The sequence below is a fragment of the Sminthopsis crassicaudata genome, chromosome 1 (genome assembly GCF_048593235.1).
Source record: "Sminthopsis crassicaudata isolate SCR6 chromosome 1, ASM4859323v1, whole genome shotgun sequence".
Lineage (NCBI taxonomy): Eukaryota > Metazoa > Chordata > Mammalia > Dasyuromorphia > Dasyuridae > Sminthopsis > Sminthopsis crassicaudata.
Genome location: NC_133617.1, coordinates 32683611 through 32710982, shown reverse-complemented (window position 1 = coordinate 32710982; position 27372 = coordinate 32683611). Strand labels below are relative to the sequence as shown.

The window sequence follows — 27372 nt, the reverse complement described above, 5'->3', positions numbered from 1 at the left end:
AAACCCTCTTTTGACATAATAGGATGAAGGGAGAATATTCTGAGGCTTCAAACAGCTGAACCAAAATTATCCTCTCTTACTCTGCCTGATTTCCCACTTGAAAAATATTCCTAGACAGTTCGCCTCACAGTGCCCAAAGAGATATTCATTTGATGCGAATTATACAAAAGCATCATCAGATATTATACAAGGAGACTCTAATGAAACAGGAACACTAAATAGCAGTGTTATAAATATTGCAGAAATGTACTATTCTTTTCTTTTAGGGAGAAGGTGATATAGTGGTATCCTTAGTTACCACCATCTCTTTTTGATCCCTATGTACATCCAAACAAGATTAGGAAAGACAAGGATGATAAAATGGGGAGGAATATAGGACTGGAAGCTCCTTGGAGAAGCTATCTCTAACCTGTGTGGTGGCCAATACCCATTCAACTCATCTGAAGGGTGAAGGGACATAAGGAGGCACAGGTGTTCAAAGTTATATTGGCCAACTCCCAGTGGCAATTATGACAATCACTATCGAGCTATTGCATCACAACTACCAAAACTTCTGAGTGGAAGGAACCTCAGAGACACCTTTAAGGCATGGTATCTTATCTTAGATTTTGAGTTTCCTGAAGGATAGATGAAAGTTGAAGATTTTTAGTAATGGGGAATTCACTACCTCCCAGAACAGCCCCATTCCGCATTTATACTTCACTATTTCAGAGGATGTATAATCACTCCTTTCAATGAAGCAGATCACAATTCATTCACATCTTTTTTTTATTGTATTTTATTTTTCCAAATACATGCAAAGATAACTTTCAACATTGACCTTTGGAAAACCTTGTGTTCCAAAATTTTTTGCCTCTCTTTCCCTCCCCTCTCCTCAAGTCAGCAAGCCATCTGATGTAGATTTGGCATGTACAATTCTTCTAAACATATTTCCTTATTCATCACGATGCACAAGAAAAACCAGATCAAAAGGTAAAAAGAAAAAAACAAGCAAATAAAAGCTGAAAATATTATGCTTTGATCGACATTCAGTCTCCATGGTTCTTTCTTTAGATGGATCTTCCCATCACAAGTCTCATCTCATTGTGGAAAAGAGCCATGTCCATCACAGTTGAGCATCATTTAATCTTGTTACTATATACAATGATCTCCTGATTCTGCTCATTTCACATAGCAGCAGTTCATATAAGTCTTTTCAGGCTTTTCTGACATCATCTTGCTCATCATTTCTTATAGAATAATAATATTCCATTACATTCATGTACCATAACTTATTCAGCCATTCTCCCACTGATGGGCATCCATTCAATTTCCAGGTCCTTGCCACTACAAAAAGGGCTGCCGCAAACATTTTTGTACATGTGGGTCTTTTTCCTGAACCAGGTCCTTCTGTCCTCATCTTTCTGAAAATCCTACATATGGGATCCACTCTAAATGCTGGGAACCTTTTTCTAGATCTCTTAGCATTGCATGTCTAGCAATGATAACTAAATTTACCAGCTGCTATCATGCAATGCAATTCTTCAGCTTTTTATGGGTAATATTTCATTTAATTCTCACAATTAAGGAGGTACAACAAGGATCTTGGGAGGGTGAGGGTTTGCTGAGCTTCAAGGGACAAGCAAGTGACTAAGACAGGAATTTAAATCCAAGTCTACCATTCCACTTTCCACTAAACCATACTTGTTGCATTATTATGTTGCCCCAGCCATGCTTCCCTTTTTATTCATCTCCTCTGCAGCTTCCTCAAAATCCATCCTTTTCACTTCCCTACCTCCCAAAATCCTGCTCTACCAAACTTCCAGTTCTAGAACCGTGAGCATTGAGAAATGAATGCTGCCATTGTCCATGGATAGGTTGCATCAATCTATTCCTCAATGCCTCCATTCACCATTCTTGTAACCTTTCTGGAATAAGTGCCCCTCTCTGGTGACTAGGCTTTTATGAGAGTGGCTCCCCCATTAGACTATAAACTCCTTGAGAGCAAGGATTGTGGAATTCCATGACTCTTATTCATATTGAGTCATTGAAATAATATTGTTGTTGGGCCCTTGGGCCCTTGTTTCAGGAAGAAGATTAGGGTAATTAAAAGCACTGAGCATTTCTCCATTCCTTTCCTCCTATTCAATTCTGGGCTTAATTCATTTTCTACTATAATATTTATCCAAGTTATATACAGATGGATCTGTTCTATGGGATTATTCATCCTTGCCATATAACATAATCTGGAAAAGCATTTTTCACTCACTTGATTATTTCCTTTGGGGATAGTCAGGCCAAAGAGTATAGGGTAAATGTAGGACTCATTGAGGGGAATCTGTACTGTTCCAGTGAAATCAGCACTGTTGTCATCTGAGAAGATGACATCTGGAAGCTTTGCATCTTTAAGGGACCCCGCTTCCATTTGGATTCATCTTTCATGAGAATGGCAGAAATATCTTTGGTGAATGTATCAATATTAACGAGAGACAGCATGGAATAATGGATAGCTGGAGTTAATTGACTCTGGGCAGATCACTTTACCTTGTCTGTCTCAGTTTTCTCATCTGTAAAATGAGCTGGAGAAGGAAATGGCAAACCACACAGTATCTATGCCAAGAAAATCCCAAAAGGAGTCATGAAGAGCGGGGCACAACTGAATTAAAACAAAAAAATAAAGTTATCTCCATAGCTTTATCTCTTTTAGGGAGAGTTCATGGTTTTGACACATGGACAGGAGATTCCTTTTTGGAAGGAGAGCCTTTAAGGCAATGGTTTGGTCTACCAAGTAATTTGTTTTTCCTTTTCAACAAACAAAAAGCACAATAGTATAAAATGAAAGAGATTTTTTTTCATGGATGTTTATTCTATCCTCCATGTTCACGTTCATGTGCTGCTTTTTGCTTGTGTTTGCATTCCCAGCATTTGACATTATCTGACAGATTGTGGTTGTTAGTGGGTCATGTCTGTCTTTTTGTGACTCCATTTGGAGTTTTCTTGGCAAAGATGCTGGAGTAGTTGGTTACTTCCTTCTCCAGCTCATTTTGCTCTGAGGCAATCAGAGTTAAGTGACTTGCCCAGGGTCACTGAGCTACTAAGGGTCTGAGGCCAGATTTGTATGTTCTATATCAGTGGTCCTCAAACTTTAAAATAGGGGGCCAGTTCACTGTCCCTCAGACTGCTGGAGGACCGGACTATAGTAAAAAACCCTCACACTCTGTCTCCACCCCTCAGCCCATTTGCCATAACCCTGCAGGCTGCATAAACATCCTCAGTGGCTGCATCTGGACCGTGGGCTGTAGTTTGAGAATCCCCTGTTCTATATCTTTCAGTCCATTGTGTGATCTTAAAGATAGAGTCTATTGTAAGATAGTGTTTGCAAAAGCCCTTTTCTTACTTTTATCAAAGATACTTGCAATGTGTGGATAGTTTCTAATACAGATTTTATAGAGATGAGAATCCTGGCACATGGAGTGATATTTACTAATATTTTTAGTTGTTTCCATTTTTTTAAATAATAAAACTGAGAGTGGCTAGGTGGTACAATGGCTAGAGTAACTGCCTTTAAAGCTGGCAGACTTAAGTTCAAATTCAGCCTCAGACACTTACTAGCTGTGGGATTCTGGGAGAATGACTTTACCCGAACTGCCTCTCCTCTTCCTCCCACCAGATAAATAAAATAACAAGACTGGTGGCTTCCCCTTACATATTTGGCAACCTCTCATGTGTCTGAAGACTTGATTGTTCAATGTTCTCCAACTTGTGTTGATCCTATGTGGATCCTTTCTGGAGTCAGGAGGACTTGAGTCAAACCCAGCTCCTCCTTCCATCTCCAATTTTTTTAGGGCCATTTCTCTTGCCTCATGCAGGCCAAACCTGTCTTAGATAACCTCTCCCTCAGTGGGAATTCCTCTAAGCTGAGTTGGTATTGGGCTGGGCTAAGTCAATCCTTTTTAGTTCCCATCATTTATCCAGTAGCAAGCACCAGAGCCAAATTCCCTCAAAGGTTCACTTAACAAAAACTATAGGGGTAAGATGGAGCTTCATTCCCACAACTAGATTCAGGTTGCTACTGTCTCTCTTTGTCTGTCTCTTTGTCTGTCTTTGTCTCTCTCTTTCCTTCCCTCTCTCTCCGTCCCTTCATTCTCTCTCTCTTTTCCTCCCTCCCTCCCCCTCTTTCCCTCCTTCCCATCCCTTTCTTTTCCTCTCTTTTCCTCCTTCCCTCTGTCTCAGTCTCTCTCTTTTTCTCTGTCTTCCTCCTTCCTTCCTTCCCTCCCTCTCTCTGCCTCTCTTCCTCCCTCCCCTTCTCTTTCTCACAATTGGCATAAGTAACTTGTCCAGAACGAGTATACATAGAGTTGAACTCAAGTCCTCCTGACTCCAGGCCAGTACTCTATTCTCTGTGCTACCTACATGTACCAACCATTTTCCATTTTGGGGGAGAAGGGTTCAGGGCATCAAAAACCTGCTCGAATATGTTAGGCCCAAGTTGCCCTCAACGGCTCAGCAAGTCTTTTAATTTTTGTTCTAATTTGATGCATCAAGTGGACTAGCATTTACAAGCTGTAGATAAAGTGCTGGATAAAGTAAATAGAGTCAGGCAACCAAATTCAATCCAGTCCCAGACACTTAAGTTACCTGTGTGACCCTGAGCAAGTCACTTAACTTCTATCTGCCTCAATTTCCTCATCTATAAAATGGGGATAATAATAGCACCTACCTCCCAGAGGTGTTGTGAAGTGTTGTAAAGATCAAATTTCTAAATAAATTTAATCAAATAAATTTCTAAGTAAACATAAATTATTATTATTAAAGGGCAGTGAGGTGGCCCAATAGATAAGAGTACTGGGCCTGGAGTCAGGAAGACCCATTTTGTGAGTTCAAATTTGACCTCAGAAACGTCCAAGCTGTGTCATTTTGTACAACTCATTTAACCCCAGTTTACTCATCTGTAAAATGAGCTGGAGAGGGAAATGGCCAACCATTCCAGTATCTTTGCTAAGAAAATCCCAAATGGGGTTACAAAACTGCAATATTATTATTAAAATATAACTAAATTTTTATCACCTTATTTGGTGCTTTATCTGTGTCTAGTTCCTCTTAAAATTCTTCTTGAAGAATCATAGACTCAATTGAATTATTTAAAAGAACATAAAAAAAGACTAAAATAGATACTAGGTCAAAAAGAAACAGAGTCAAGTAGGTCACCCTTGAAAGTAACATCCTGAAATTATTATATGCTTTAAAACATCAAGCTATATGTAATAGTCATAGTTTCATATACCCATTTCTGCTCTACTTTGAATATGGAAATGGTCAAGTTTTTTTTTTTTTTTTTTTTTTGCTGTTTATTTAGAGCAGAATGAAAAAATTATAGAGTCACAGACAGAACTAGAAGGGACCTTTTTAAAGGTCATGCAGTCCAACTCCTTCATTTCAGAGATGAAGAAACTCTGAGGCTTAAGGATGTTAAATGAATTGCTCAAAGGCACTCAAGAAGTAGCAGAGCTGGAATAATCCAGGTCCCTTAATTCCAAATCTTGTGTATCTTAATGCTGCACTATACTACATAATTTTAGATGTGTTGCTATTGTATCTTTGCTAGGATTTTATTCATATTAATAAATTATTATTAACATATTTCATATTAGTTAGTGACATTACTCTATATTATCTTTCTTAGCCTTATCCCTTCCTGATTTGAATATCAGGAACATATTTGTCTCATGAAGAAGTTGCTTGAGTTGGAAAGAGTTTTTAGATCATATGTATTAATTGCTCTTTAAACAGTAGATAAAATTTACTTATAAATCTACCTAAGGGTTTTCTCCTCCCTTTTGTCATTCATTTACAGCTCCATCACTAGGAGATGTATCCAAGATTGGATTAAGATTTTAATTTGGGTCTTAGTTTTTGGTTAATACAATTATTTCATAGGTGTGGGCAATTCCCAGTGTGGAAACTATTTAGTGCTGCAGATTAGCAACCTGTCTCTAAGTTATAGTCCTAAAATGTCAGGCAGAACATTGAGAGATTATGTGACTTAACTGTACTCACACAATTAGTATGTATGTGTATATATATATATATATATATATATATATATATATATGTAGTAGCTAATCACCCATGTCCCTTAAATTCTGAGTTTTTCTGGCATACAGTTGTGTATAGTAATTTCTAATAATTTTTTTTCTTATTGTTATGAACTGCCATGTTCATTTTTGTATTCTTTACAATTTCATCTTTTTTAAGTCAACCTAGGCTAATGGTTATTGATTTCTCTTTTTTTTTAAACTAGCTCTTGTTTTTTTAAAGTTCAATAGTCTTTTTATTTTCAATTTTATCTATTTCTCCCTACTTTTAAAAATGTATTCTTTTGTGATTGATAAGTTAATGGCTATCTAGGATTTTTGTATTGAATCTAATGGTTTTCAGTTTCCTTGTTTTCATTCTTTTATCCATATATATGCTCCAACTTATCAATGTTCTTCCTACATGAAATATAGCACCCCCAAAACTAAATATCATACCATTTGTCAAACAAGTTTATCTCCCTTATTCTAGACATTACACTTCTAAGATGACTTTTGACTTTCTTGGTGGTCATGTCACTACTGACAGCTGTACAACTTACTTCCAGACACAAGCCTCTTTTTGTCCCAATCTGTGGTGAATTGGTTTTTAAAATATTTCTTCAAGATAATATACCTATATTCGATTTACAAATATTTTACAATGTTTAACATATATTGGATTACTTCCCATCTAGAGGAAGGGGTGGGGGAAATTGGAACACAAGGTTTTGTAAGAGTCAATGTCGAAAAATTATCCTCACATATGTTTTGAAAACAAAAAGCTTCAATAATATATATATAAAGACAAAAAATACTTATAGTTCCTCAAGTTTATCTTATAGGGAGTAAGCAAGAACCTGGCAATTTGCTGTTTATGTCCGTGCCCTATATGTACTTCAGCTGTCTTTGAAGCAGCCGCCTTTGGGAAATGGCTCGCCAAATCCCTTCTGAATACAACCAGCCAGGAAATACCAAATGTTCTATCTAGCCCAAGCGTCTCATGAGAGGACAGATCTTTTAAAAGGCATCTGCTTCCTCTCCATCACTCTCGGAACTCAGTAGACAGTAGCTGCTGTCTTCGGGCTCAATGCATGGGACAGGAAATGAAGGTCTGGCCAAGCTTGTATTGATTGGCTTTTGATGGTTTTAACTCATGCAGAATAAAGGTCCTTGAGAACTCATAGGACATCTATGTTATGGAAGTGAGTTAGGGAGCAAGCCGAGTCATGGTAAGAGATTTCATTCTATTTTCCAAAAGTCTCTTGGGATAGGGACCCCCAGTCTAGACAGCTGGCAATGACCTTCTGATTTATTCAACAAAGTCGTTCTGAAAAGCAGTATCCGCCTCTGTGTCGGAGTTTTCATTAGTGCTCCAACCCTTGGGGAGGGGATGTCAATACACATCAATTTCTGACCATCACATCTTGTCCCCCGTTCTCAGTAATGGACTAGAACCACCACGGCCCTGATTTAGACAGTGCAAGGACATCTGAAGTAAGATGGGGCAGGCCTGGCTTCCTTCTGGTCCCTGAGGGAGCAGCTGCTGTGCAGAGTGCCCAAGATGGCTCGATGCTCTGACTAATAAGCCAGTTCCTTCTGCAATTGGATTGATTTTAGTCAGCTGGCAGTGTGACACTACCTAAATGTTTATTTTTGAACCATTTTTATTTAGTTAAAAAAAAAAAACAGAATGTGATTGTTGATGGCCAGTGGTCTATCTCTAAATTCTGAATAGCAAGTTAAGTTATACATTGAGTGAATTACTTTTTCCTTCCTTTCTTGTAATAGCCATAATAATAAGTACAACTGATAATCAGATAACATTTTATATCCATTTTCTCATTAGGTCCTCATAGGCTCATAGCTCCAAAGCTAAATGGAAGGAGCTTCAGCAGCCTTTCCTTTTATACATGAAGAAATTAAGGTGCAGAAGAAATTATCCTCACAGGTAAGTAAACACCCAAAGATGGATTCGAACCTAGCTCCTCATTCTCCAAAACCAGGTCTTTCTCTACTTTTCTTTGTTTGCATTATGATGTCCCTCATTCTAGAAAGGAATAGGCTTAGAGTTAAATCCAGCAAGGGTTAAATCCAAAGGGATTCTGGATCTGAAAGGAGGCTTCTTTTTTACATTTTTAATTCTCAACATTTTATTTTTTAGATTATATATGCACATTCATTTTCTACATATTTCTATATGAGTCATATTGGAAGAGAAAAATCAGAACAAAAGGGTAAAGCTACAAAAAAAAAATACAAGAAAAAAAAGAGGTGACAATAGTATGCTTCGATCCATATTTGGTCTCCATTGTTCTCTGGATGTGGATGGCATTTTCCATCTGAAGTTAGTTGGAATTGTCTTGGATGACTAAACTGCTGAGCAGAAGTCTATCATAGTTGATCATCACACAATCTTGCCATTGCTGTGAAGAATGTTTTCCTGATTCTGTACATTTCACTCAGCATTAGTTCACGTAAATCTTTCCAGGCTTTTCTGAAATCAGCCTGTCCATCACTTCTTATAGAACAAGAGCAGAATATTATTTTCATATAGCTTAACTTCTTCGCCATTCCCCAAAGAATGGGCATCCAGTCACTGGGAGGAGGCTTCTTAGCTGATAAATGAAGTGAGGGAAGTGGTTGGATTCAAACTCCAGCCTTGACGCTCCAGATTCAGTGCTCCAGGCCTGAGAGACTCGCCACAGCTGGTAAGTGGTGGTTCAAGGACTCGGTTCCTGCCCAGTGACCGCTCTGGCTCCTTGCACATCTAACCACCATGAGCTTTAGCTATCAGAAGGGACAAGGCAGCTTCCCCGCAGGGCCTGGGAGGAGGGAGGGTCCACACAGCCCCTCTAACCTCTTGGTTGAGGTTCAGCAGGAATGCTACTCGAGTTGATGGGCAGCAGGGAAGGTCATTCCAAAGGTCTGAGTTGCCCAACTCTGGAAAGCAGCCAGTCCCAGGAACACGGGGAAACAGCATTCCCTCTCCTAGCTTTGGGACAGTCCAGAAGGTTTGTGTGTGGAGATCTGCTCTTCCATTCTCAATGGAACCTAAACCTTGCCTTTTTGTCACACCCTTAGGATGATCCTTCCCTCTTCTCCTATCCCCCACATCCACTCAGCCTTATTGATTCTATTATTTCTTCTTCTCTCCAACACAATGGCCACTATCCTAGTCCACTTCTCAAGCCTCAATTTCCTCATCATAAAAAAATTAGATGGCCTTTATGATTCTTTTCTGGTCTAGATCTGGGATCAAAATAATATGAGTAAAAACACTATGCAAATGTCAGCTCTTATCATAGCTATACCAGAAAAGGAAGGGAAAATTAAATATTTTTAATTCTTAAAATTTTATTTTTTAGCTTATATATGCACATTCATTTTCTACATATTTCCATTTGAGTTATATTGGAAGAGAAAAATCAGAACAAAAGGAAAAAATCACAAAAAAGAAAAAAAACTGCAGGAAAAAAAAGGTGACAACAGTATATATACTTTGATTCACCTTTAGTTTCCATAGTTCTCTCTCTGGATGCAGATGGCATTTTCCATCCAAAGTTGATTAGGATTGCCTTGGATCACTGAATTGCTGAGAGGAGCCAAATCTATCATAGTTGATCATCACACAATCTTGCCATTGTTGTGAACAATGCTTTCCTGATTCTGTACATTTCACTCAGCATTAGATCATGTAAATCTTTCCAGCCTTTTCTGAAATCAGCCTGTTCATCACTTCTTATAGAACAAGAGCATACTATTACTTATTGTACTAATTTTACAATTATGTACAATTGGTTTGCAGCTTGAAATAACAGGGAAAGACCACTGGTCATCGAAACACAACACCTATCCATTAAAATAAAAATTTTAATAAATTTTTAAAAATTAAATTTAAATTACTAGCTGGGGCAGGTAGATGGTGCAGCCCTGAAGTCAGTAGGCCCCGAGTTCAAATGTGATCTCAGACACTTAACACTTCCTGGCTGTGTGACCCTGGGCAAGTCACTTAACCCCAATTGCCTCAGCAAAAAAAATAAAAAATAAAAATAAAAATAAAAATCAATACTTGGGGGATGGGCTGTTGCTCTGATTAATTGTATTTACTTGTGAGCCTGCTGTTTCATCGCAGTAGAAATGGGGACATTTTTCATTTCTGTATATTCTGAATCCTCAAAATCTAGGCCAGTGTCTGGCATATGACAGGCGCTTATAAATGTTTGTTGAAGTCTCATAAAAGCCTCTATACCCTTCATCTCTTTATATCTATCTCATGGCTAAAAAAAGGAACATGGCTGCAGTTCTAAATGGAGATCTCATTGCTTTGCTGGGTTGTATCAGAGAATCCCAATTCTAACCTTGTAGTATATTTGGAAGATGAGCTAATTCCAGTTTCACTGCACAGAGGAGGTAGATATTTGTAGATTTAAAAAGCCGTCCTGCATGAAAAGAACTGTTGAGTTGGAAAGGACCTCCTCTGTCTTCCTACTCAGCCATAAATCTCCCGGGGACAGCCCTGCGGAGAAGTCAGTGGTCCAGCCTCCTCCGGAGGACCACACATCCCTGAAAGTGTCCAGATTGCATCCGAAGCTGCTTCTTGGAAGGCAGCGATCATCTGCGTGTATTCTCTCCAAAGCGTCTCCAGGAACATCTTGCTGATTTGGTAATATCCTCATTAGGCCCTGGGCAGAAGCATAATTGATTCATGGTGTTTTGTGGGTTTTATAAAAGGACATAATCTAGCGAGCGTTTCAGGAATTTTGGCTTCTGCCGTCCCAGGTCACCGTGACCCAGGCGGATTTGGGGCACGCGGTTCCGTCTGATGTTCCGGAGGATGACAAAGCTCTTGGGAACCGTTGTTCCAATCGGAGCCCGGTGCAGGTGGGAGCGCTTTGTGTGTAATTGAGGGCTTGGCTATTTCATCTCGCACTTATAACGCCCACCCGTGTAGAAGGAAGTTGTTTAATTGGATCAAGGACTCCGTCTCCATTGTTGGCCTCCTAGCGAAGAATAGGACTTGAGGTCACGGATGAATGGGCGCATGTACGGAGTAAAACCGAAGCACATTTTCCCAAGTAAGATACCATCATTAGAGGCAGGAGGGAGTACGTGTGTAAGTGAACTGGAAAGAGAAGCTGGGGCCAGATTGGGGAACGGCTTAAATACCAAAAGAAGGGGACTTTTCATCTTATTCCAGAGGGAACAGGAAGCTACGTGAACAGGGGAGTGACATGATCAGACCTAGTCTTTAAGAATATCAATTGGGCACCTGAGTGAAGGCTGGGTTGGAGAGGAGTGTCGGGGCAGGGGGTTCTGATCAGGTCCGTTCCTGAAAGGGCAGTTGTGATTACAACCCAGCAGTTTGGATCTCTCCTCTGCACTTATCACTTTTATTTGGCCCCTTTGGAGCACAATCATTTGGGCACAGCTCATGAACATAATAGCTAGAATTAGATTGCCCCTACTATGTGCCAGGTACTGAGATACCCCCATTACAAATATCTCATTTGATCTTCACATCATTTGGCGGGGGCGATTAGGTGCAATTATTTCCATTTTCCAGATGGGGAAGCTGAGGCATGTAGTGGTTAAGTGATTTGGCCAGAGTCACACAGCTGGTAGGTGTCTTGAGGCTGAATTAGAACTCAGGTTTTTCTGACTCAGACCTGCGCTCTATCTAGTTGATATCATTCTCATGCCCCTCTTGCCCTGACTCAATTTGACTATAAACTCCTCAAAGGCAGGTTGGAATTGTGTCTTCTCGTATTTGTTTCCCAAACGTCCAAGATATGGAAGGTGCGAGGCAGAAGGCAGAATCACCGAATTTCAGATCAGGGAGGAACCTCAGAAGCTGCCCCGAGTCCCGTCCAAGCAACTAGCGCCTCCTGGCAGCTTTTGCTTGAGGATGGTCCTCCCTGCAGTCCCCTGGGGAGGAGCTGCCCAGGAGAGCTGAAGATGGGGAGCCCAGGGACTCTCTGCTCTCCCTTCCAAGGCTTCCCTTCTCCTTGCTGGCCAGTCCCCTAGTTCTCTCAGTCAGGCCTTATACACCATGATCTCTAGGCCTTTCTTTATCCCACTTTTGGGGGCTTTTCTAAAATTGGGTACTTAGAATATAAGCTCTCATGTCCTCAAGTTGTGTGGCAGCTAGGAGGCCCTGGAGTCAGGAGGGCCTGAATTCAAATCCGGCCTCAGACACTTCCGAGTATGTGGCTGAGCATGGCCCTTCACTGATCTCTGCCTCAGTGTCCCCATCTGTAAAATGGGGATAATAGGAGTACTTACTCTCCCCCTGGGTTGTTCTGAGGATCATAAAGCATAAAGCCAGCTGACACCTTAAGAGGACTATTTTGAGGAAAGCGTTTTGCAAACCTGAAGATCTATGGAAATGTGAATGATTGCTTCACAGAGTAAGCCTGCTGAGGGGATTCATGGCCCCCGCTCCACACTTGCAGGGTCATCCACCCAGAGGAGACAAGAGAGCAAACAAAATGTGTTGGGGAGATCCAGGAGGGGGCAGCCCAGGTTCTGTTTGGATGTATTGGTGCCAGCTGGGAGGTCGGTGGTTCTGGGCAGTGCCCATGGGCAGCCTGGGCAAGGGTGCCAGCTGCCGAGGTTCCTGTTTGTACTGAGCATGGTTGTTGGTGCTCCAGTTAACGGCCATCCCCATCTGCAGCTGCAGCCAGTTCTGGAAGGTCCCCGCCCCTGAAAATAAAGGGTACCCGGGCATCCCCACCCTGCCCACGTGGAGGCTGAGGACGTACTTGGGCAATCATGAGTAACTTAAAGAGAGCTGACATGGGCCACATGTACTCCTCTGGGAACGAGGCTTGCAGAGGAAGTCTGAGAGAGAAGGTGCTTCCTGTGCACTGGCTCTCCTAGGCCCTGACGCCCACCCTACTCAGCCGTCACACTCAGAGGCCCGTCTCTGTCCTGGAAAAATCACCTCCAGAGAACGGAAACAGACCCAAAGAGCTCTCTGCAATCTACAGCTTATCTCTTTAATTTTCATGTCTCATATTTAACCCAATTCTCCAGTTCATTGGCTCTGTCAACTTGCAGTACTCTGGTCTTTCCAACATCTTGGTTGTCATGCTTTACAGAAATTTCCTTGTGATCCTAAAAATTCCTAAAAGGGTCAGCGGGGTAAGGGGTGGAGGGGAAGAGGAGGGGAGTGAGTTAAGTGGAGGGAGAATCTATAGGGAAAGCAACATCTTTGGGTGGAAGACCAAGTGTTCTGTTTTCTGCCATCCCTCCCACTTTGGGAGCATTTTCAGAAGTCTTCGGGAATGGGCAAGCCAAGAATATCAGCAGTGAATATCTCAGCAGTGATTTCTTCCGGGAGCTCTTCCTCCAGACGAATGTTAGATCCTGGATAAACAAGATGAAACCAAATGGCCCCAGAATGATCAGGACCCACTTCAGGGGGGGCTCAGTAAATATCAACAACATTAAAAGGGTTCTGTTCTAGACCCTGGCTTTGGTTCCTTGAACATCATTGTGTGGAAGCTGGTTAAAATCCCATTTTCAACATTGTGAGGATTTAGTCAATTTTCTGCAAACTTCATTGAACAGTCTTACATGGAGAATCGGAGTTAATTCTGGCTCAAGATACTTGGTAAAAATTTTTTAAAAAGCCCAAATAAAGAACAAATGGAACATAATAACAAGGATAACTCATGCTTTCAAAGCACTTTACTGGTAGCAAAGCACTTTCCTCCCACAAAGAACTACGTAGATAACACAAATATTATTATTCCCATTTTATAGTTAGGATAAAGGAGGCTTAGAGAGGACACATTGCAAGTATTTTCGGAGCTGCCTCGATGAATCTGAATCTCTGCAATGGAAGGATCCTCCATGCCCAATAACCTTAACCTGAAAATTCCCTCTAAAACAAACACCCTAGATGAGGGATCCTCCAGGGCCACATAGAGACTTCAAAGTGAAGGGGAAGCCACTGTGTCCTAGGACTACTGACACTTTTCATTGTGAGGAAGATCTTTTAATAAACATTAAACATAACTCTTTTCCCCACCTTCTACCCATTGTTCTCCACTCTGCCCTTCCAGATCTCAAGCCCTCCAAGTCTTCTCTGTGGCAAACACCTCTTGTTCCTGCAGCCACTTCTCATGCATCCTGCTCTCTGCCTCCCACTTGCCCAGCTCTGTTTGAGTCTTTCTGAAAATATTCCACATGCTGGTTGTCAACGCTCCTTACTACAGACCTGTAAGACTGGCAAAGCCCCTATTCTACCTTATCTTACCTAAGTCCTAAGGAGGAAGAGCTGCCCTTTTCATGGTGGCTAAGAACTGGAAGTTGCAGGGATGCCCATCAATCATGGAATAGCTAAAGGCTGAACAAGCTGTAGCAAATGATTGTGATGGAATATTATTGTGCCATAAGAAATGATAAGGAAGATCGTTTCTGGAAAATGTGGAAAATCTCTGAATCCAAGACCAGCCCTCTGTCCCCACTCCATCCACCAGCCCCTCAGAGCTGTCAAAGTTAGAATGCTTGCGTTTAAAGCTGAAAATGACCAGCCAGTCTAGACTACTCTGGATTGGTCTGGATTTGAAAACTTGGGGTTAGTATTATTGACGTCCTTCTCTCTGACGTCTAAATAGTGAGAGACAGCATCTCTGGGAGCTCTTCCTCCAGATGAATGTTAGACCCCGGATAAACAAGATGAAACCAAATGGCCCCAGAATGGTCAGGACCCACTTCAGGAGGGCTCCATAAATAGCAGCAACAGCAACATTAAAAAGGCCACTGCAGAGGATCAACCTGACTCGAGACCCTACCACCCCCCCTGCTTTATTTTGGATTTATACAGAGCCCAAGTCTGACCGTGCCCTCCTCTTAGCCAGTGAATGTCAGTGGTTCCCTGACTCAGCTCCAATGCAAGACAGAAAACCTTCTCTGTCTTCTAAAGCCCTTCTCCACCTGGCCTCCACCCATCATTCCAGCCACTCTGGGGTCGGATGACATGGGCCGCCTGGCTGTTACTTGAACAAGATTCCAGCTCCCCAGTGCTCTCCCCTCTCCCTTTCTTCCTTTCCCTGCCCTCTGTCCTTCCCTTCCCTTCCTTCTGTCCTTTTTTTCCCCTTTCCCTTTCCTTCCTTTCTAATCCCTTCCTTTCTTTTCCTTTCTGACTTAGTCTCTTCCTTAGCTCAGTTGAGTTAAAAATGCAGTGACAGAGCCAGGTCACAATACCATCAGCACATTTTTCTGAGCTGGCTACTTCCCTGGCCCATAAGCAGCCTGGCAGCCCCGGGTCCTGGCACCCCACCTTGGTATTACTCCTACTGTGGCCACCTGATCCATTCTTGTCCAATGGCACTCAAAACTCCCGAACTCAAGCTGCCCACCAGCATCAGTCTTGTAACCCCTCCCATAACTGCACATTTTCACTGATGGCCTCCATGCTTAGAACTCCCCCTACCTCCTGCCTTACTTAAGATCTTGCCTCCTACATGAAGCTCTTCATGGTCCCCCTTGCTGCTTGTGCTTTCCCTAGTCTATCCTGTCTGTAGCTTATCTATATACAGTTATTTGCATGTTTTTCCCCCTTTAGGCTACATACTTCTTGAAGGCAGGGAACTTTGAGTCCTCACGACTTACCTTAAGTGTCTAGCAGGTGATTAATAAATACCTATTGACTTGACAGCTCAGCCCTCAAGGAGCTTACTTACATTCTTTAAAAAAAAATTCAAATTAAAAAATGTTTTTAATTACATGTGAAAACAATTTTTTCTTTCCTTAAATTACGAGTTCCAAATTCTTTCCTTCCCTCCTACACCTTCCCCCTCATTGAGAAGGCAAGCAATTTGATATAGATTATATATGCAGACATGTAATTCGTATTTCCATATTACTCATTTTATGAAAGAAAACACAGAAAAAAAAACATGAAAAAGCCTATTTTGGTCTGCATTCAGATTCCACCAGTTCTTTCTCTGGAGGACAACATTTTTCGAAAGTTCTTGGATTTTTATATTTCTGGAAATAACTAAGTCATTCATAGTTATTCATTGTATAGTATTGCTATTACTGTGTACAATTTCTTTCTGGTTCTGCACTTTACCTTGTATCAGTTCATGTAAGTTTTTCCAGGTTTTTCAGAAAGCAGCCTGCTTGTCATGTATTATAATAACACAACAGTATTCCATCACAACTTATTCAGTCATTCCACAATTGATGGGCATCCGCATGATTTTCAATTTTTTGTTACCACAAAAGAAGCTGCTTTAAATATTCTGGGACATATTAAGTCCTTTTCCTTTTTCAAAAAACCTCTTTGGAATACAGACTTAGTAGTGAGTAGTAGAGATCAAAGTAGAGGTCAAAGGAGATGTTCAGTGTTGTAACTCTTTGAGCATAATTCCTAATACTCTTCAAAATGGTTGGATAAGTTCACAATTCTGCCAACAGTGCATAAGTGTCCCAAATTTTCCATATTCCCTTCAACATCTGTCATTTCCTTTTTTGTTAGATCAGCCAATCTGATGGTTGTGAGATGGTACCTCAGAATTGTTTTAATTTGCATTTCTCTAATCAATAGTGATTTAGAGCATTTTTTTCATATGACTATAAACAGATTTGACTTTTTCATCCGAAAACTACTTGTTCATATTCTTTTGACTTTTATCAACTGACCTTTATCAATTAGAGAATGATTCATATTTTTATAAACTTGACTTAAGTTCTCTATATATCTGAGAAATGAGGCCTTTATCAGAGAAACTTGCTGTAAATTTTCCTCCCAGTTCTGACTTCCCTTCTAATCTTGGCTGCATTGGTTTTGTTTGTGCAAAATCTTTTTAATTTAATGTAATTAAGAATTATCTAAACTTACATTCTCCCAAAACCAATGACATGACATGTCCACAGATATGTAATATAAAGCAGGGTTAATAATGAGGGAAAAACAATTCTGATGAGGCAAATGGTATCAGAAAAATCTGGGAAGACTTAAATGATTGATGCAAAGTAAGCAAAACCAGGAGAATAAGCTATATAGAAATAGCAACATCGTGATGATAATCAAGTGTGAACTCTGATCAATACAATGAAACCGAAGAACTCAGGGTGAAACATGCTGTTCCCCTCCAGATAGAGAGCTGATGAACTCAGAGTGCAGAATGAAACTTTTTTCTTTCTTTTTCTGGGGGGCAGGGAACACAGTTAAGATGGAAACTTGTTTTGCATATCTGTACATATTTATAATAGGTTTTGTTTTTTTGTTTCTTGTTTTTGTTTTTGTTTTTTTTTTTTATTTCTCTGGCTGGGAGAGTGGATAGGAGGATGGAGAGAATCTGAAACTGAAAAAAAAATCTGTGCTTTAAAAAATGAATTTTTAGGATTGTGCATATTTAATTTATATCAGGTAGTCTTGGGGAAGAGTCTTGGGAGGTAATGGAGGAAGGGAGAAAAATTTAGAATACAAAGTCTTTCAAAAATGAATGTTGAAAACTATCTTTACATGTATTTGGAAAATAAAATACTATTGTAATTATCTGAAAAAAAATTTTTTAAAAGAGAAAGAAAAATTTGAAGAGGGAGAGAACACTTTCAGGGGTGTGTGTGTGTGTGTGTGTGTGTGTGTGTGTGTGTGTGTGTATGTGTGTGTATTCAGAGAAAGCTCCACTGAGGAGGCTACAATTTAGCTGAGCCTTGAAGGAAGAGTTCAATTTTACTTTTCCTTCTCTTGGAAGGAAGAGCTGAGAAGCACATACACTCATTTACACAAGCACACACATATTCTGTGTGCAGGAGCACAGGGACCCGATTAATTAAAAACAATATTTGTATGTATTTAAAAATTCTGGGAAATGCTAAAGTTTTTCAGGAAACCAGAAGTCCTGTCATTTCTTTCCTAAGGATCCCTTTCTCTGTAAAAATCCTTCACTGTGCCCTGCTCTCCATCCACTCAAGCAATGGGAATGAGGCAGTTTGGTACACTAGTCCCAAGTCCAGGAGTCTTTTCCATACGATGGAGTCTCTCTCCATCACCCCCATTCTCTCTTTTGTCTGACAGGGAGATGGGATCCTTTTCCTTGCCAAGGCTAAGCCCTCTATTTACGCCTTTGATGCTTGCTAGTGCTTTCTCCTCTGGGAGTTTTGCCCCTTGGATCCTTTCTTCTGCCCCTCTCACCTCATTTGCTCATTATCTGCTGCTCCTTCCTCACGACTTACAGTGTGTCTATATTTCTTCTACCCTTAAAAAGGCTGCTATGGATGGCAGTGATTAGAGCATGGGACCTGGAGTCAGGCAGACTTAATTTAAATCCAACCTTAGATGTGTACTAGCTATATGATGCCGAGCAAGTCATTTAATCTTTGCCTCCCCGAGTTTCTTCATCTATAAAATGAGGATAATAACAAAACCCATCTCCTAAGGCTCTTATGAGGATAAAACGAGATACTCTTTGTAAGGTGTTTTGCAAACCTCAAAGTGCAATATAAATGCTAGAGTTGTTTTTACTGGGTAAAAAAGTTTCCTTTGAAGCTGTCATCCCTTCAAAAGGGATTATTCTCTCTCTAGAAAAATAACTTTTATCTGTTCCTTTCACTTCCTTTCCATTTCTCTATGGCTTGTAATCTGGCCTATAGTCCCACCATTGGTAGATCCATAGGTTTAGAGACTTATCTTAAAGACAATCTTATAAGGGCCATCAAGTCTGGCTCCCTTGTTTTTTATTTTATTTTTGTGAGGGGTTAAGTGACTTAGCCAAGTAGTAAGTATCAAGTGTCTGAGGGCCGCCTGATTCAGAGCCAGTGCTTGCTCCCCCCCAGCCCTTTATTTTTACAGGGAATCTGAGGTCCAAAGTCTCTGATTCCCAGCCCCACAGATACAGGGGTGCTCCCCTCTTCCACCAATGCCTTTTGAAGCTCAAAGTCATATAAGCCAGCTTCTCTGACTTCACATCCAGTACCCTTTCCCTTCTACTACACTGCCTTGTATTTCCTTTCAAAGCTACCGACCTTTTCTTACCTACTGTTCCCACTCCTAGTCCTCCTTGACCTCTGGACAGTTTTTGACCCTGGTAATCCCTCCCCCTCCCTTGGCACCTGCTCTCTCTTTGGGTCCTCCCTTCCTGCTTATCTGATCAGTTGTTGCTCACCATTGTTCCATCTCCTGCCCCTGGATGTGTGCATCCTTCCTTCAAGGTTCTGAAAGTCCCCGGTTCTGATCTTCTCCTCCCCCCTTTATATCTTGGCAATTCCCCTCAATTTCCATGGGTCCAATGGTAATCCCTATGAAGAAGACTCCTGAACGAATATATTCAGCCCAGTCTCTCACCCAAACTTGAGATGCTTTTCACCAAACATCTGGACCTCTCTGCCTGAACGTTCCCAAAATGCCTCAAATTTATTACGGGCAAAATTTTTTGCCTTCCTCTCCTTCCAAAACTTTCTGTTTCCATCGAAAGTACCCCCATCTTTCCAGTTACCCCAATTCAGAACCCCAGAGTCACTGTTGGCTTTTCTTTCTCCCTTACCCACCAGCTGCCAAGTCCTGTTGATGCTCCCTCTGTAATTCCTCTTGCCTCTGATCTCTGCTCTCCATTTTGTGGAGTTACATTAGTTCAGGCCCTACCAACCTGCCTAGATTATTTCCAAAGCTTCCTGATTGCTCTCCCGGGTGTTTTTTTTTTTTTTGTTGTTGTTGTTGTTGTTGTTGTTGTTGTTGTTGTTGTTTTTTTTTTTTTTTTTTTTTTTTGGTTTTATTTTGTTTGGTTTGGTTTTTTGTTTTTATTTTGTTATTGTTGTTGTTTGGTTTGGTTTGGTTTGGTTTTTTTGTTTTTTGTTGTTGTTGAAGTCAGTCAGAGTTAAGTGAGATCACACAGATGGTAATTGTCTGAGGTCACATTTGAACTCAGGTCCTCTTGACTCTAGGGCTTTATTCACTGAACCACCTAGCTGCCCCTCTTCCCTCCTTTTTACTCTCCCTGTAATCCATCCTCTGCAGTTTCCACCATGATCTTCTTAAGGTAGGGGTCTGCCTATATACCCTTCCTCACTCAGAAATCTTTAGTGGCTCTTTCCTTATAGCCTCCATAATAAAATAGGGGGGTTCCCCAAGTCTCAATGCCATGGCACACACTAAGATTTTTTGGACACCTTTTACAATTGACCCTCACTGACATTCAAAGCACTTTACCTCAAGACTCCTGCCCACCTTCTTTACACCCACATTTTACCTTGTACCCATTCTATGTAACAAACAAACTAGTCCGTTTGCTAATCTGTCTCCCCCCTCTATAATTTGCATAGGCATATGCATCCCCTCTTAGCTACTGAGCTTCCTTCAAGGTTCAGCTGAACTTCTTCCTCCTCTGAGAGGTCTTTCCTCTAAATGTTAATACTCTCCCTTCAAATGAGCACCCATTTGCTTATTTATGTTCATGTTTTACCCTCCTCCCCCAAATGTCTTTTTTGAGGAAAGGAGCTATTTCATTTTTATTTTTGTAGCCCTAGCTCCTGGCATGGTACCAGGCACTGCACTGTATATCAAAAACAAATAAAGGTTTTGCTGTCTTAGATTTGAATTCTGCCTCCAACTCCTTTTTTTCCCCTGAGGCAATTGGGGTTAAGTGACTTGCCCAGGGTCACACAGCTAGGACGTATTAAGCGTCTGAGAACACATTTGAACTCAGGTCCTCCTGACTTCAGGATGCCTCCAACTCCTAACTAGCTGTGTGAGCACAGATTATTTAACCTGACCTTTAGTTTCAGCTGTAAAATGGGGATAATAATGCCGTATTACCTCCCTCCCTCTTGTAGCACTACATACAAATGAATTTGGCAATATTATTAAGAGGGGGACAAATATTGAAAAGCAAGACAACACAAAATCAAAAAATTAAAATTAAAATGCTCTCACTGGAAATATGCATTCCTCTCTAACATGCTCTTGGATAATTTGGTTAAAACTCAACTAGTCGCAAAAATCAATGCCCTGCTGGTTCAGAAATGCATTTGTTAGTGCCTGGGCAAAGTGGAAAATCACATGTACCTTTGTAGTCCAGGGTGGCGGGTTCGGATTTCCAGCCCTCTGGATTCAGTCCAAACAGCACGGTGAAGCAGTCTGACAGCTCTTCCTCAGTCATGTGCTCCCCTACACCCCATCAGTGAAAAGACACAGGGTTAGCTGCTAAAGGGGGCTGTGGACAGGAGGGCGCTTGGCTAATTGGCCGACACCACCCCAGAGAACCCCAATCCTCTGTGGGGTCATTATTTCATCACGAACCCCCCTTACACGGCCTCTGACCTGCCTGCCCCTCTGTAGGGAGGGTTTCATGACTGGCTGTGACCCCAAAGGCAAGCTCAGCCCCACCAAAGGCTGACCCCTGTGGGGACAAGCTCCTTCCAGCTCAGTTGGGCTGATCTTTGGATGATGGCAGAAGTTCCTACCTACTCCAGCTTTCCTCCTTTGGAGAAATTCGCCAAAGCTTGCGGATGCAATGGCCTCAAGGACCCAGTCCCAGGTGATGGTGACTGGAAAGTGAGGGGCAAGTTCCCAGATTTAAGGTGAGGGGCAAATAAATGAGAAGTCTGAGGGTTATGCCCTTTTCCCCCCAAAAAAATATTAAAAGACTGAGATTGTCTTTTAATATTTTAAAATGATTAAGTTTTAATTTAATCATTTGTGTGTCAGAGCGATCCTTGTGGAGTATTGACGGAAGAGCGCGGCCCCGAATGGCACAGGAGAGGAGGAGGAGAGGCCTTCTGAGCCGGCATTCTTGTGAAGGGCTCTCATCAGTTATTTCATTATTTCCTTAACTGGAAAAACAAGCCTCTTAAATGGCGTGCAGGTCAGTCCTGCGTCCCACAGACTTCCCGGGAGCTTTTAATGACACCTCTTCAATCCTTAGGTTTGGACTTACGGGTGAGGGCGGGGGAGAGGTTTTAATGAGTTAACAAGCTAGACTACCCTGGGATCCCTTTATGAGACACAAACACTTCTCCGAGTTAAGAAGGGAACAAAGCAATTGGCTGAGCAAACAAATTAGCTGGAGCCTGTGGGAGCTTTAAATAGCTAAGCCCTGGACAAATTTCAGTAGTTCAAGAGGGAAAGATCACAAGCCTTCTGCGGACTGAGGACCACGAGGGGCGGAGGGAAGCCCCCGTGGCTCGGATGGGGAGCCCATCTGGCTGTTAGCAGGTATAGCCGATTCCCCCCAGGTAGTGGGCCAGGGCAGGAGGCCTTTTCAGGACCCGGGACCGAACCCAAAGAGCCAACTTCTTTACACAGAGAGAGGCTTTCCAGGGTCTGCAGTACCACAGTCGTGGGTTTCCTTCTCCATGTTGTGTCCGTGATACTACACACGACACTGTCCGTGTTCCCCCTTCACACAGACGTTATTTGTATTTGTGGGAGATTAAGTCCAGGTCTAGGAGAGGAGCATCCCCTAACTGCTTGCTAGGCCACTGGAGTAAATGACTTCTGATTTATCGTTCCGGGCTTGTCAGTGCAGTGGTAGGAGTGGGGGCTCCCCGGCTGCCCCTAGAACCCAAGAGGCCGCCTGTGGTGGGCGTACCCCCACCCAAGAGTGGCCTGATTACACTGGGCCAGGTGATGCTTCCACACCCTTTTCAAACACACAGGAGACCTGGAACAGAGAGCGCTAATTCAGGGTGCTCAAATCAAGGAATGAGTCACCAAGGGCCCAAACAGGGCACTTCCAAAGCACGGGCCCAGAGGGCTCCTCTTCCTCCTCTCAGGCTTTTTCCAGTGGGAACATCCATATTCAGCCTCCATAAACAGAGCATTATTATATAAAGGAGGGCCCTTGTTAACCATTCATCTCCAAAGGACTTATATCCTTGGATAATCCAAAAACTAGACACGGATCTGAAGGACAAGGGTCTCCATTCTTCCTCTGGCCTTCACTCGCTGTACAATGGTGAGCAAGATCCTAGATTTCTCTGAATTCCCATGAAGATGCTACTATCAATCACAGCAATGTTGTGATAAATATGGAGAGCCTTTTGCAAATCTGTGAGAGCTCCGGCAATACCAGTTACAATCATCATTTCATGATGGAGGTACACCTTCTCCTCCTGCTACTTCACAGACTGAATGCAACCCGTGAGCTCATCTTGGGGGACTGAGGCGTCCTGACCTAAGTCCTTCCCTGCACATCACCCCCTGATCCCGTGTACCTCAAACAACACTTTGTGTTATTCATTGCTCGAGAAAACGGTGGGTGGGAGGATAACATGTAGTCCACTTGGGTATATACACTGACCTTTGGTTAGAAGCAGGTCTAGGAAATGTTCTCTCTCAATAGCCATTTCTCCATCCTCATTAGGAGTGCCAAGAATTTTGAAAGCTTTTCGTATGTCACTCATGGTTTGACCAAAAGGTGGCCTGTGATTGATGTAAAGCTTCACAAAATCTGGCAAGTCGATTGAATCAGCAAGCTTTCCTGTTTCCACATACTCACCGAATTTAATTTCGTTTAACATATCATCAATCTAAAAAAGATGTAGAATTAAATATGTATCTATGTGTATTTATTCTTGATAGACATGAATCAAATTTTCATATACTTAAAAAATAAGTTTTTATTAGTATATTGTTTTTTTACACCACCATAATTATTTCAAGCATCCCATATGACAAATAGTATTTTTTAAGAGAAGAAAGGAAAAGTCAGTGCAATTGATTGGATAAATTGAAAAATTCCAAAAGGATGTGCAATGTGTAACACCTGTGGACCTCCTGCCTTGACAAAGGTGTAGGTTGGGAGGGTTTCTTCTCACCTTTCTTCACCTGAGTCCTGATGGATCTTTATAATTTTGTTACATTTACTTTTGATTTGTTTTGTGTGTTGCTCATAAACTTTTTAAATTAAAGCTTTTTAATTTTCAAAATAATTTTCAACATTCATTCCTATGAAATCATGTGTTGTAATTTTTTCCTCCCTTTTCCCCCACCTTCTCCCCTAGTCAGCAAGTGATGCATTATATGTTAAACATGTGCGATTCCCCTATATGTATTTCCACATATATCATGCTGCACAAGAAAAATCAGATCGAAAAAGAAAAAAAATAAGAAAACAAAAATGCAAGCAAACCCCAACAAAAAGAGTGAAAATACTATGTTGCCATTCAGTTGCCACTGTCCTCTCTCTGAGTGCAGAGCACATATACTTTTTTTTCCCCCTCCCCCTGAGGCTTGGGTTAAGTGACTTGCCCAGGGTCACACAGCTAGGAAGTGTTAAGTGTCTGAGGCAGGATTTGAACACGGGTCCTCCTGAATTCAACGCTGGTGCTCTATCTACTGCACCATCCAGCTGCCCCCAGAGCATAAGTAACAGGCACAATGTTGGTCCATGTCTAGTTTTTCTCATCATGATCATCGATTCAGAAATACTCCAAACAATGAATGATAAAGATGATGATGCTTTACATAGATCATTTCCTTTTATCCTCACAACAGTGCTGGTAGGTAGGTGCTATTATCATCCCTATTTTCCAGATGAAAAAAACAGACTAGGAGAAATTAAGTGACTTCTTTAGGGTTACCCACTTAGTGCCTAAAGGCAAGATCTTCCTAATGCTAGGTCCTGTACTCTGTCAACTACACATCTTATTGTTTAACCATTTTCAATTGTGTCCAATTCTTCATGCTTCCATCTGGGATTTTATTGGCAAAGGTATTGTAGTGGTTTGCTATTTCCTTCTCCAGCTCGTTTTACAGATGAGGAAACTGAGGCAAAAGGATTAAGTGACTTGTTTAGGGTTACACAGCTAAGAAGTATCTGAGGCCATATTTGAACTGAGCCCCCAACTGTCCCCCATTTCCCACTACTCCACTGCACAGACCTATGTCAACCAAACAAGACTTAATCCTTCGAAAAGACAGAGTATGAAGAGAAAGCATTTAGGCTGCTCTTGATGCTCATACAACTTGTTTCTGAATTGTTGAATTTAGCCACTAATAAAATCTTGAGTGTTTGTAGCTTAAAATTGTTTTGTTTTGTTTTTTTGGAGGTGATATGTGAATTTTTTCAACTGAAATTTCATTTTCTATATTTAGAAGTTCTGGGCAGTTCTCTTCTATTATTTTCTGCATTATAGTGTTAAGTTTTTTATCCTATCAAGTTCTTCTGGGTTCCTATGATCATTAGGCTGTCTCTGTACATGCTGTCTTTGAGTATGTTTTTTTTTTTTGCACAGTTAGCATATTTTCTTTTAAAATTTTTATTTCTTGCTTTTCTTCTTTTAGACTATCCTTTGCTTCTGCATATTTGCATTCCCAATCTATTGTTCTCTCTCATTTCTTTGGTGAGGTTTGCCATTATCATTCAAATCTTTCTATTCTACTCGTTATTTTTGCTGAGCAGGATATAAATTCCACGGTCATAATTTTCATTTCTATTTTAAATCACTCAGATATGACCCTAATTTAAAAGAAACCGAACCATTCTCCAATTGATAAATGGTCAAAGGATATGAACAGACAATTCTCAGAGGAAGAAATTGAAACTATATCCACTCACATGAAATAGTGTTCCAAATCACTACTGATCAGAGAAATGCAAATTAAGACAACTCTGAGACACCACTACACACCTGTCAGATTGGCTAAGATGACAGGAACAAATAATGATGAATGTTGGAGGGGATGTGGGGAAACTGGGACACTGATGCATTGTTGGTGGAGTTGTGAAAGAATCCAACCATTCTGGAGAGCAATCTGGAATTATGCCCAAAAAGTTATCAAACTGTGCATACCCTTTGATCCAGCAGTGCTACTACTTGGCTTATATCCCAAGGAAATAATAAAGAAGGTAAAGGGACCTGTATGTGCCAAAATGTTTGTGGCAGCCCTTTTCATAGTGGCTAGAAACTGGAAGATGAATGGATGTCCATCAGTTGGAGAATGGTTGGGTAAATTGTGGTATATGAAGGTTATGGAATATTATTGCTCTGTAAGAAATGACCAGCAGGAGGAATACAGAGAGGCCTGGAGAGACTTACATCAACTGATGCTGAGTGAAATGAGCAGAACCAGAAGATCACTGTACACTTCAACAACAATACTGTATGAGGATGTATTCTGATGGAAGTGGAAATCTTCAACATAAAGAACAGCCAACTCACTTCCAGTTGATCAATGATGGACAGAGGTAGCTACACCCAGAGAAGAAACACTGGGAAGTGAATGTAAATTGTTAGCACTAATATCTGTCTGCCCAGGTTACTTGTACCTTCGGAATCTAATGTTTATTGTGCAACAAGAAAATGATATCCACACACATGTATTGTATCTAGACTATATTGTAACACATGTAAAATGTATGGGATTGCCTGTCATTGGGGGGAGGGAATAGAGGGAGGGGGGGATAATTTGGAAAAATGAATACAAGGGATAATATTATAAAATATATATATATAATAAAAAATTATTAATTTTTTAAAAATCACTCAGATACAGTATATTGTGCTTCAAATCACTTCTCAACTTCCATAGGGTCCTTTGTCTCATCAAGGGTTAGATCATTTTCCTTTTTTTGGCAGTATTATTTGTAGATATCTGAATTCATTTATTAGATCTGAAGTCCATATTGCCTTCTATTGTTAGTTTTTTTTTTCCTCTGTTGATTTATATATATTTATGTTCAAGGCCTTTAGATTTCTCTTTCCTGAAATTTTTGGTACTTTCAGTCTTTTCCCCTCTTATTTTCCTTATCTCTCACTTCCTGACTCCCTCCCTTCGCACTATGGTTTCCTTGGGACCTGGATCACAAAGTTTCAGCCTCCTCCCTTATTGAGTAATTCACAGTTCATCGTCTAGATACTGGGCTCTTCCTTTGGAAATTTGTTGTACTACACAACTCCCCACATGCACAGTCCTGTCTTGATGACCTTCCCATCCCCTCTGCTCCTTCCTTCTCTGACCAAGCACCAGTAGATCAGAACTTGCTCTTCCTGGTTCTAGCAGAACCTGCTTTTTCTGGAGCTTTGCAGCCCTGGTACTTCTGGATTGCATGCCAGAGACATATTAGCTGTTGACAGCCCTAGCAAACTTTCAGAGGTATAGCCAGACATTGGGAAAAAAAGTGGGAAATGGAATGCACAGGTGAGTTTTAAGCCTGTGTTGTGCCCTTATGTCTGTTAGTATGGCCTTGCTGCCAACAGTGCTGAAGGTGGGTGAGGAATGTTGAATGAGCCCAGGGCCACTAAGTGTTATTTCCTAGTTTGGGGAAAATCTTTTTAACCTTCTTTTGGATTTTGGGAGTCATAGATCATGGGATGTAGCTGAAATTTCTTTATCTTTGGCAAATCATTTCTGTGTTGA

At 41.2% G+C, this 27372-nt stretch overlaps 1 protein-coding gene across 3 annotated transcripts in view; it reads right to left on the bottom strand.

Moving 5' to 3' along the window:
• CFAP251 (cilia and flagella associated protein 251) overlaps window positions 1-27372 on the bottom strand; it is a 130574-nt gene that overhangs the window by 26021 nt on the left and 77181 nt on the right. For 2 of the 3 annotated variants that reach the window (XM_074298164.1, XM_074298175.1), the window contains 3 exons: window positions 23312-23540; window positions 21076-21177; window positions 13041-13424 (listed from right to left, as the gene is read on the bottom strand). In XM_074298164.1, coding sequence (XP_074154265.1) covers window positions 13327-13424; window positions 21076-21177; window positions 23312-23540 — 429 coding nt within the window. In that variant the 3' untranslated portion in view covers window positions 13041-13326. Of the gene's footprint in view, window positions 1-13040; window positions 13425-21075; window positions 21178-23311; window positions 23541-27372 lie in introns of those variants that run through there. The other variant, XR_012487683.1, reaches the window with a different exon arrangement.